Here is a 12,720-nt window from a genome sequence, read left to right on the forward strand (position 1 = left end):
TATACTAAACAAAAGGGCTTGATTCACTGGTGCCCTAGAGCTATCTTGTATAGCCTTTCAAAGTCAATTGCTAAATATTCAGAAACTTTTTGAGCCCATGTCAGCAGTCAGAGTAATATTTGCACCACAAGAATCAGCAAATACTTTATACTTCCTGAGTTGCTTTACCAACATACCTCCACTTATAATCTAAGAATCTAAGAAATCACTCAGAATGAAGCAACCTTTTAAATCTTTATAATGGGGAGAGAAAACCAGAGATGAAAGCACATATTTACACTACACAATAAGAAAATATTTCTGGTACTGAAGTTGTTTGAAATGAAGAATGGAGAAGAGGCGTAGTATCTACAGTGTGGAGACTACACTGTAGAATAAAAAAGAACTGATGGTAAACGAACTAACGAATACTGGTAATGACTATGACCTAAGTGTCTCAGGTTGTGATTCTTCATAAATTCTCTGAATAACAAGTAACTAGGAGATATGCAAATATTTGCAGAGCAATGCATTGACACAGATCTCAAAAGTACATCCAAGAACCCCTCAAAGCACTGAACTGAATCCCATCCTCATACCCACCACAAAGTTGCAAATTCCTGAAGAAAGAAAATGTGGGGTTTTTTTGTCTGTGTGCCTGGAGAATAATGCAGTGTTAGGCGCATTGCTATGTTGTAGTTGTTGATGAATGAATAAAGAAATGAATAAATGATCATTACCAGGAGTTCATTTACCTTTGCTGAACACCACTAGTGGCTGGGAACTACTGATCTTTCAAAGTGAAAATTATTTTCAAAAAAAATTTTTTTTTTCTGATACTAGGGATTGAACCTAGGGGTGCTCTACCACTGAACTATATCCCTAGCACTCTCTATTTTTTATTTTGAGACAGGGTCTCACTAAGTTGCCCAAGTTGGCCTCAAACTTGCAATCCTCCTGACTCAGCCTCCCAAGTAGCTGGGATTACAAGCAAGTACCACTGCTAAAAAGTCTTTAACTATAAACTATGTAAAGTAACAATAACATGCTCCAAATCATATCTATCCAGTACAAATATAATACCAGTTATAAAATAGGGCTACATGTGATTATAATTTTTTCATAGCCATACTAAAATAAAATAAAAAGAAATAATTAATTTTAATAACATATTTTGTTTAAACCAGAATATTTTCATTTAAGCATGTAATCAACATGATTATGAGTATTTTTACATTCTTCTTTTAAACTAAATCTTTGAAATCCAATGTGTACTTAATATTTATAATCCACCTCAGATTGGACTTGGCAGATTTTAGGTGCTCAATAGCATATTAGCTAGTAGCTATTACACTAGACAGTTCAGCCCTAGACTATATGAAATAGTACTAGACCTAGACAATGCCCCTCAAGTGACAGAACTGTCTAAAATACACCCCAATTTTCAGACTCTGAACAAATCCCTTGTATGCATGTACTAGCCACAAGAAGAAGAATTGAGTTTTTATAAATTTTAGGTCTATACAATGAAAATGTATTTGATAAAAACTAGTGGAAAGAACAAAACCAAATGGTTGCATGGGAGAGGGCCAAAAGCTGACCATGACCAGCATCCAACAAAAATAGAATACAGAATCTCCTGCTTCTCATATGTAACCCCAGGCTATATATTAACCACTTTGCTCAGAGATAGGTGAAAATTCAATTCTAAATCATGGCTTAAAAGGTCACATAAACTCAGCAGGATAGAATCTGTCTAGAACTAGCAATAAAAGCAGAAAAACAAACCAAAAGATGTGCTCTGAGTCTTTGATCAATAGCTGACTGGCACCTACTTAACTGCATTAATTTTTCTTTAAAAATTAAAAAAAATGGCAAATTATCTTTAAATTTTCATAAAGGTAAACATTTGCAATCATGTTCAAAACTACTTTTATCAGCCGTGCATGGTGGCACATGCCCGTAATCCCTCCCAACAGCTCGGGAGGCTAGGGCAGGAGGATCGAGAGTTCAAAGCCAACCTCAGCAATTAGTAAGGTGCTAAACAACTCAGTGAGATCCTGTCTCTAAATAAAATACAAAAAAGGACTGGGGATGTGGGAATGTGGCTCAGCAGTTAAGTATCCCTGAGTTAGATCCCTGGTTACTCCGCCCCCCCCCCACCCACTCCACCTCCCCCCCCAAAAAAAACAACAACAAAAACAACTACCTTCTCATCAACTAAGTCTGGCAATGGAAACATAGCTTAAAGAATCCAAAACCCTAACTGCACTAACCCTATTGCACAAACTCAGGTAACACTAAGCTGGAACCATAAAATAGGAATAACTGAAAAGGACAATTTTTCAGTGTAAATCACTGATGCACTATCTTGTTCCAGATCATAAGAAAGAGAATAGATGGAATTCACCTCCATGTGTATTTAATGGGTCACAGAAACCCTGACAGTTATTTCTATTCTCATATCCTGTAGAATGGTGTTTATTTGCCAGTTTAACAAGAAAAATATGATTGTCTATTTTCCACTGTGATCCAAGTTACTCAAAATAAGCCCCAGTCACTGAGAATGGTTTCAACAGTTTGGACTGGATAAACCACCTATTTTCAACACTCAGGAAACTGGCACACCCTCACTATTCAAAACTCATGTCAATTCTTTTCCATCATACTATACACATCAAAATAAAAGGCTCACTGGGTGCAGTATGCCTATAATCCCAGCAACCTGGAAGGCTGAGGCAGGAGGATCACAAGTTCAAAGCCAGCCTCTGCAACTTAGCAAGCCCCTAAGAAACTTAGTGAGACCCTGTCTCAAAATAAAAAACAAAAAGGGAGAGGCTGGGGAGATAGCTCAGTCAGTAGAGTGCTTGCCTTGTCAGTACAAGGCCCTGGTTCGATCCCCAGCACCCCAAAAAAAAAAAAAAAAAAAAGGGTTAGAGATAAGAACCGTGGGGCAGAATTGATCCCAAACATTAGTACTAGGAAGTAGCAAGGTAGTTGAGAATTAAAGGAATATCTTTAAAAAGCATAAAATAAACTTTTGTTTCCACACTTTTGAAACTCAAGAAAAATATGGTAAGAAAAACTTATACTTTAAAGTACAAAGTTAATTACTAAACGCATTTTGACAAAAATCACAATGCCATATTTGAACTAAAAAATATCTGGTTCAACATTTTATGTGAAGAGTCATATTTTATAATTACAAATAACATCTACCAGCACATGTTTACTTTGCTTTAGAAGAAAGAAATCAGCCTCACGCCAAGGTCTAAGTGCTTGACCCTTTGGAGTCTTTATTAAAAGACCTGCAAGTTCTGGCATGCCCAGAAGATCTAGAATAATTGCTTTTGAGATTTCCCATTAAGACTCAGCTACGTAGCTCAGCAACTATGGTATCACCAGGAGTCATCCCCAAAACACAACAAATACCTCCCTTAACACAAACAGTATGAGTCCACGTTAATGAAATGACATTAAAGGATTGCCAATGGTAGGTTCGTGGCTCCTCTGTCAAAGAAGATGGTCTGGCTTCACATAGGCTTTGAGAGAAACTTGGATATTCCTGTTCACATTAGACAAAATACCACTATTTGGGATAATCCACTTATTTCCAAGATCTGCTCCCAAGAGATATTTTTTGTTCCACACAAACATGGATCAGGAAAAATGCCTCAGAGTGTTTCAAACCTATCGTTCTGCCAGATGTAAACAGAAATAGGGGCAGGGAGGTGTCGGTACTTTGGAAAGCTGTGGGTTAAATAAAAATAAAAAGATTACTTCATTACTCAGAATAGTGAGAATCTTTAAAATGAGAGTGTACTTTATAAATCTCCAAGATGAAGCAGTCTAAACTTACTTGATCATTGAATTTGTTTTTTGTTTTGTTTTGAGCATGGTGTATCTTACAGATCAGTTTTCCACATTGACCACATATTCACATGTAAGAACTATGTAGGTAGTTTTTAAAAACTCCAATACCCAGACTCCACCCCAGGTCAATTACATTAGAATTTCTGGGGGTGAAACTCAGGCATCAATAATTTTTAAAAGCTTCCCCAGTGTGCAAACAAACTTGAGAACCCACATATCTTTGGGAAAAACTGAACTAGACATCTATTCTCTTCTTCAAGTCAAAAAAAAAAAAAAAAAAAAAAAAAAAGCTGCACAAAATTATAAAAAAAGAAAAACTAATGACTAGAGTTAGGCCATCCACCCAATGTCAAGCAGTTTTATTCCACTGGACATTAGCATAACACCCTACCTCCATCACCTCCACACCTACTCATTATTTTTTCATGCCATGCTTTCTAGATATGTCTTCAAAACTGGGTCTCTAGACATTATTTATTGTTAGCATAATTTTATTCCCCTTTAAGTTTATATGCCATAAAAAAATTGTTTTTTGCAGATTTAGGAATCATTGCCAACACCAAAAACGTTGCCAAGTTTTGGTTTGATACATATAAACCAATTAACCAAGAAGTAGGTGTCAAATGAATTTAAAAAAAAAAACTCAAAGAAGAGTTGTGCAACTTAGTTAACTTTCAATATTTTGTGAAATTTTGAACTTCCACAAGCACGATTTTATGAGTGCCCAAGAGCACAGATCTGAAAGCCATCGTCATTACCTGTCATGAAAACAAGCTGGGATACCACCAGGGGCCAGTGGTCTTGTGGAACTTTAGACAAGAGGCAATTAATACGACCTTACGGAATGTTCAGGCAATCGTGTACACTAAATTTGGTAGTACACCAAAGGGAGAGAATCTCTAAAAGACTCATTCCAGGCTTGCCAATTTAAACTCTGCTGACTCTGCCCCCAGGACTGAAAGGCTCCTTGTTTCCTTGAAGGCCGGCTGCCAAGCCCACACTGAGGATGGGTGGACTCAAAGAATTAAAGTAGATGGAAATACCCTTTCCCTCTAGTTTTCAGCTAGAGTCACTCTTGATAAACGCACTGGCTATTCTTACTACAAAAGAAAAGTACCATTTGACACAAATACCTTACAACTCAGTGGAACACCCTAAGAGTGACTCACAAACAGTAACACTGCAACACTCCTGAGTGTCACAACCAGAAAGAAATTCAACTATGGCCATAATCAATTGTACTTAATTTAATCAAGAAGTCAGTAAAGCTACATGAATCTTTTTCTAAATTTGTCTCATTTTTCATGAATTTTTAACTAGGTTAATAGAAGGCTATAATTTAAAATTTTTAAATATAAATCCTAATAGAAAAAAGTCAGATCATGTTTTTGGTTATAATAATGTAACCGATATTGCAAACATCACACTACTTAGTATCCTACCTAGTGTGCTATTTTTTTTTTTAAAGCCTATGGCACATGAACAAAAAGTTACAACACCCAAAATCAGCACTTGGATGGTTATGCTCATTCCCACAAAAGTTAGGGTCCTCTTCCTAACATCTCCCCTAACCCCTAGTTCCGAAGTTACATCTTCTTTTTCAGTTTTCCCATAATACCTATCTCTTAACCCTAGAAAAGCTCTGTAATTGTTCTACATACTTGTACTTTCTATGAACCATACAGAGTTCCCTGCAGTAGGTATCAAGGTACCCTAATCATCTTTAGAGCCATAGGATTATCACAGTGACTGGCATAGAAGAAATTAATGTACTTATTCCCTTTGGACACAAATGGAAAAGAACTCAATTACAGCTGTTGAGAGAAGAGTCGGTCGTGCAACCAAATAATTATGATACAGAATGTAGGCTTTAATGGTGTATGTAACATTATAATACATAAAATGTAATAGGGAATTATAGGTAAAGGATCTGCAACCTTCTTCAAATAAATGAGGAGAGGCTTTACAGAAGTGACTACTCAAATAAATGTCTGAGAAATGAATAAATCTTGAAGAGCAATATTTAAATTGATGATAGCCTTTATTAAAAAGACTCTAAAATATATAGCACAAATGGGTACATAAGCATTGCAATTACAGAGTACATCTGAACATACCAACCACACCTTCAACAAGCCTTCAAAAGTCTTCATTTTTAAACAATTTTGAACAATAGCCAGGTGTGGTGCCTGTAATCATAGTAACTTGGGAGGCTGAGACAGGAGGATCATAAGATTGAGGCCAGCCTCCATGACTTAGGGAGATTCTGTCTCAAAATGAAAAATAAAGAGGACTTGGGACATGGGATATAGTTCAGTGCTTAAACACCTTGGGTTCAGTCCCAGTACTACAAAAAAAAAAAAAAAAAAAAAAAAAAAAAAATATATATATATATATATGTATGTATTACACTAGGCACAGGAATAAATGCATTAGCTCACTTAATCATAGACTATAGCCCAGTAGCCATTTTACAAATCAGGAAATTGAGACTCAGAGAAGATAACTTGCCCAAGTTACTTATACTTACTATAAATACTAAGAAGTAAGATGAAGCTTCCCTGCCCCAAAGCATATATTCTTAACCTCTTTGCTTAGAACTGAAGTAGAATTACTAAAATTATCATTATTTTTCCCTTTTTTATCCCATAGCTTTATTGAGGTAAAAACTGAAGTACAATAAAAGCACATATTTGAAGTATGCAATCTGATCAGTTTTGACATGTATATAACCAATACAATCAATATAAAAAGCATTTCCATTACTTTTTTTACTTTGAAATCATGCAGATTGGGTTTCCTGCATGATTTATTCCATTAGAAATCAATCACCTTAAGATATGTAGAACCCCAACCTCACATGTCAACCATTTCAAAATTAAATGGCACACTTATAAACATCTCAGAGGTCAAGGAAGAACACATGAGAAAAGTAAATAAAAAGTACTTTGAAATAAGTGATAATAAAGTTTAAAAAATCAGGATCTCTGGGATGAAACAGTACTCAGATGAACATTTATAACTTAAAGCACTTGTGTCAGAAAGAAGCTAGAATAACAACCAAATTATTTTCAAATTATGTAGTAAGAAGGAAAAAGGAGTGGGAGCAGAAATACATGAAATAGAGAAGAAATATAGAGCTGAAATTTGATTAAAATCAAACAAGTATCATTATTTTCTTTTCTGACAAAATAGAATTGTATTTCACAAAGTGCTTTCAAATTATAGAAGGAAAAAAAACTCTTAAGTTTCCTTAACACTTTCCTATACATAAGCCATCACTTTTTCTCTGCCCCTCAGTGGCTAAGCGCTCATCTTCCCGATGGCTGGAGAGTTGCTCCTCTCAGTGCCCCACCCTTGGCCTCCCTACAGCACTCTACCATTGCCTCCTGGGTACCTCCTCCCGGTCTTCAGACCCAACTGTGTCCCTCCCATTTTCTCCTGTGGTCTCAGAAACTGTTGGGAATCTCTTGGATCCTACTGGACTACTTCTTATTCTCTCAGATGTTTACCAAGAGCACTTTAAATGTCCCCTCTGAAGTCTACCCTCAGAATGTACAGACAGTGGGAAGACAGACAACACAGAATCCTCCTCAGTTGATCCAAATATATCTCCTTATGGTAACAGAAACAATAATAAGCAGTACTCATGCTCACAGATTTCAATACATAAATAAGCAAAAGGGAGAAATTATTAAAAATTATTCAAACTTCTGCCAGAGATTACTGTTGTGGTAGTATTTTGGTTAAAATTGGTTTTTCTGGTTTTTATCAATGCTGGAAATTGAACCCAGGGCCTGGTGAGCCACACAAGTGCTCTACCTACCACTGAGCTACACCCACAGTTCCCTTCAAATTTTTAAGAAAGTTCAAGTTTGCCCTAATTTTTTTTTTTTGTTTAATTTTCTTCAGGTGATACTTACATAACTTTCTTTTTCAACACTGCAACAAGAGACAGACTTCCTGAGGATGTACGCCACATGTATGTGCTTAAACAGGGAATTTGGGTCCCCACTAAACCTGTGCTCCTGGAAGTTACCCATAGGATCTTATTCCATATCCCCAGGACCTGACATGGGATCAGAGCTCAATTGATGCTCATGAAATTAAAGAATGGAGGAATCAGCAATATAGCTTATTTTTTAAAAGCTAACAGATCTTGACATGGTTATTAGTTCCTAAATTAGGCACTCTTTGTGCTTCAAATAAATTGTAAGGATATAGAAAGGGTTCTAGGAGAAAAAAAGAAAAGACAAACTCCTAAAAGGAACAAGCTATTTTATTCTTACTAGCTATAGGGCGGGGGGGAAATCTGCAAAAAGAAATAATAAAAATACCATCTGACCTCAGAGGGAGGGAACAAAACAAAACAATGACTACCTCATTTCATTCCATATAACATCCTGGTCATTCTTAGACAATGTAAAAGCACCACAACCCAAATCTAAAGGAGCCAGCTCTCTAGTTAGATCTAGCCAAGTCTTGTGAGTGGTCATACCTGAATGGAAGATAGGGGGGATTGGAGCCAGACAGGAGTGCTCTGTAGGCTTCTTCAGGTGTCTTCTTTAAGTAGATTACCTGAGACAGAAAAATAGTAACATTTAGAATGCCACCAAAAAATGGCACAAAACTAGTTACTCACACAAATTTGCATTTCACTTCTTCCACTCAAAGTGAAAACTCTCATAGTGATGTTGATCTTTAGACAGCAACCAAGCTGCCAAAGTTTCTTTTCAGCTTGAATATGAGAAGCAGACTTTGGCTTAAAGATTGGTAAGAGCTTACAGACAGAGGGCAGACTGTTTTTGTTTGTTTGCTTGCTTGCTTGTTTTGGTACAAAACCCTGGGGCACTTAACCACTGAGCCACATCCCCAGCCCTTTGTTTTTTATTTTGAGACAGGGTCTTGCTAATTTGCTTATAGCCTCACTAATTTGCTGAGGCTAGCTTTGAACTTGGGAGGCTGAGGCAGGAGGATCAAGCTAGCCTCAAGGTCCATGGGATTTTAGGCATGTGCCACTGCACCCAGCTTTTTCTTTTATTTTTTCTTAATGGATCAGAAAATTAATTATTTTGAATTGTGGCATGGACCACCCGATGTGTACTTTGTGTATCCTTATCATATTTAAATGGACAGGAAAAAACACAAAGTATTAATCTGAATAGAGCACAAATCTGAAAAAGGTATCTAATCTGTCCTCTTGGGAGATGCATTTAAAATTCCCACTTCTTAGTATTAATGACCTTTTTGCAGAGAGCGGATTCCGGAAGAGGCAGTTCACTACTGCACAACTAGAAAAACAATAGCAGAGACACCCACACCTCCATTGTTACACCTGTTAAACTGTGTGCTCAACAATGACAAACACAGGCCCCTAGTCTTTCATAGAAGATCTATGAGAAAGGACAGGGAGAAGGAGGAAGGGGGCAGAGGGGAGAGGGAAGGAGTTGGGGGAGGCAAGCAATGAAATGTGAAAAGCACTACAAACCATGGAGGGATTTGGTTTTATTCCAAGTGCAATTTAACATTTTAATTTTGGGCCAAGGGCATTGGTCTTTATCATCTATAGTGTGAATTTAATTCCCCAAATCCTCTCTACCTAGAATTAATGGTATTATTTCCTTTATATGTCCAAACATCAAAACAGTATGCATTTCAATTACAAAAAGTTATGAGTTAACTCAGTAATTGATGAGTTTTGAAAGACATCTCACAGTGAGCACAATACCTATAAGACATTTACTGAATTCTCTTGCCTGCTCTGAGGAAAGCTAGTGTTGCTCTCTAAATATTCAATAAAATCACAATAAAATGATGGGGGATGGTACTTAGTAAGCAGGTTAGAAAACTTAGTGGCTTGGCCCTTTATACCAGGAATGCTTAATCCCCCCACACAGCATTAAAAAAATTAATCTTAAAGATAGGAACAAAAAAGGAGCTCTTAAAACTAGTAAACAATCTCCACTCAGTTGACGTACCACCTATATGCCAGGCACTGTATGGGTCGCTGTTTCCTTCATTAATAGAATTTACATTATTGTAGAGCAAAAACAATAATTAAAAAAATAAAAGCAGTCTAAGTTTTTATTTAGAACCAAGCAGGTTTCTGGAGAGAGAACAGAAAGGACCTGGTTGAAGGATGATAGGGAGAGGTCTCTGGGTGGTGCTCAGATAGAGCTCTGGAAGGGCTCCTATGGGAAGAGTTAAGGGATAGGAGGAAGGATCTTCCAGGCAGTGGGAAGGACAAAGACAAAGCTGGTGGAGGTAGGAAAGAACCTGTGAGCTGAGAGAAAGGACAGGGAGAAGGAGGAAGGGGGCAGAGGGGAGAGGGAAGGAGTTGGGGGAGGCAAGCAATGAAATGTGAAAAGCACTACAAACCATGGAGGGATTTGGTTTTATTCCAAGTGCAATTTAACATTTTAATTTTGGGCCAAGGGCATTGGTCTTTATCATCTATAGTGTGAATTTAATTCCCCAAATCCTCTCTACCTAGAATTAATGGTATTATTTCCTTTATATGTCCAAACATCAAAACAGTATGCATTTCAATTACAAGAATGGCAGAGTCCCAATTCTTAAAAAGTAGGGTTTTCCTCTGTACTTACAAAGCTTCTTTGAGCTTTAAGCTATTCCACTAGCAATATATCACATATATTTACTTCTTAATAATTTCAGGACTAGGAAGCACTCTAATTCTGAATTCTCTAAATAAAATTAAAATAAATGATAAAAAAAAGTACATCTAACTTTAATAACAAGGGCCCATATTCATTTGGCAAATAAAGAGAAGGTCTGATACAGCATACACCAACCTAAGCAAATTGAGGGTGAAACAAAAGCAGCACTGAAAGTGAATTAACTTTAAAAGTACTGATCTAGACAAGAGGCACAGATTCTACAAATAGAGAATCACGACTCTAGTTCCAGCTCAAACAATTATAAATCCATTTAAATCAACCCTAGCTATAAAGACCATTTGCAGTAACCAATGTTACAACATAATTTCACTGCGCCCTAATGGGTAGGTTATGTAACAGTGTTGGTCGTAAGGCAGTGCTACAGCATTTGAAAGTTGACTAGGCAGCTAAAAGGGAAAGCAGCTTGTAGAAAGCCTTCTGTGTTTGGATTAGATAATTAGAGCTTATACATCAACCTTTGAAAAGCAAAAATACATTTCCCTCCTCAGGAGCAATTATGTTAATTCCCTTTAATTTTGAGACCGGTGGTTCCACAGGTTCTGAAGTCACCGGTCCACATGAAATGCTTCTTCCCTAGGCTGGTTACCCCACAGGGCTTCGCTCCTCATCTTACCTGCATGACTTAGCACACATGACCCATGTTCTCACACTGTAAAATGAGAGCCTTTGTTTTTATTTTTATCCCAGTGCTAAATTATTAATAAGTGCAAAGTGAAACCCAGCAGAAGCCATCTAAATTCCAGGAAGATTCCCGGGGCATCTGTTTACAGGTTGACCTTTTACAGCCTGAATGCAGGTACTTAGGGAGAGTGGGAAAATGTTTTCCTGATACACAAGTGCATTAACGAATGAATGCATGCGAGGTCATTAAAATACAGACTCCCATTTTTCCAGGAGAAAATATGGCATGTAATTCTTATGCCAGCTCTTCTAGAAGACAGAGAGAGAGAGAGAGAGAGAGAGAGAGAGAGAGAACGAAAATACAGGCCTGATTAAAACTCAAAAGGAAAGTAACATTTACCAGATTCAGGGAATCTGGAGCTCAGAAGGTTCACCTTTCCAAACTTGCATTGTTGCTCTATGATGGGTTAGAATTTGAACTTGTATCTGACTCAAAAAATATATAGAAAAATGGACTCTTCCATTATACCTGATTTTTAAAATTAGGTGACTTCAAACTGTTATCTCTGAGGAATAAGACAAGGGAAGCATTAGAGGTAGAAAGGGAAACTTTCTATTTTGTAATCTCTATCACTGTATTTTGTACAGATGTGTTCAAATTTGGTTTTTAATGCAAAGTAACTCAATCAGTTATAAAATGCTAAATGTACCTTTTCTAAAATTAAGATCTATATTTAATGCTTAAAAAGTTGTCACTAGATATTCTAATATTTCTAAAAGTATTTTCTGAATAAAATTAATTTCAAAGTATCCTCTAAATATTCTGATTTTTATTTTTCTGCTTCTAGAAGGAAATTATATCAGATTGTCTACTCCTCTCACTAGCTCTTAGTGTATATAAACCCAGTGGGCGAACCAGGCCTAGTGGCGCACACCTGTAACCCCAGAGACTTGAGAGGCTGAAGTAGGAGAAGAGCAAATTCAAGTCCAGCCTGGGCAATTTGGCAAGACTGTCTCAAAATAAAAATTAAAAAGGGCTGAGGATGTAGCCGCAGGAGAGCGCCCATGGGTTTAATCTCAGTACCACAAAATAAAAACAAAAACAAATCCAATGAGAAGAATTTTTCCAAACTTTTGATTGATACAGCTTGACAAAAGCCACCTGCACAGCTAGGGCTTGGTTTGCCACACCACGTTAATGAGATTTTTATAAAATCTCCCTACCCTTGTCAGGAAAACCTAGAAACTTCCTCAGTAAAATAATATTTAAAATATACATTCTTATTTTAATCTAAACATGATTCAGCCAATTAAAGTGATTTTTTTTTCTTTTTAATAGACTTCACTGCAGGTACCAAAGAGGCAAATAACTCCATTTCTTAAAGAGCCAGAAATCTAACATGCATCATCAGCAATATGAAGTTTTTCTTTAACAACATAAGAAAAATTACACTATGGCAAGCCACCATAATTTATATTGTTTACCAGTAAGTTAATGTTGCCCAAACCTGAATTAATCATGCATGAACTTTCCTACCTTCTGCCACCT

At 36.8% G+C, this 12,720-nt stretch overlaps 1 protein-coding gene across 4 annotated transcripts in view; it reads right to left on the reverse strand.

Annotated features, from left to right (window-relative positions):
• Cdc14a (cell division cycle 14A) overlaps positions 1–12,720 on the reverse strand; it is a 170,028-nt gene that overhangs the window by 98,696 nt on the left and 58,612 nt on the right. For all 4 annotated transcript variants that reach the window (XR_007109763.1, XR_007109762.1, XR_007109761.1 and 1 more), the window contains one exon: positions 8,351–8,430. Coding sequence is in view for 1 of the 4 variants with exons in the window: in XM_047560390.1 (XP_047416346.1) it covers positions 8,351–8,430 (80 nt within the window). In the remaining 3 variants the exon portion in view is untranslated. The remainder of the gene's footprint in view (positions 1–8,350; positions 8,431–12,720) is intronic.

Source organism: Sciurus carolinensis, chromosome 1, assembly GCF_902686445.1.
Source record: "Sciurus carolinensis chromosome 1, mSciCar1.2, whole genome shotgun sequence".
NCBI lineage: Eukaryota > Metazoa > Chordata > Mammalia > Rodentia > Sciuridae > Sciurus > Sciurus carolinensis.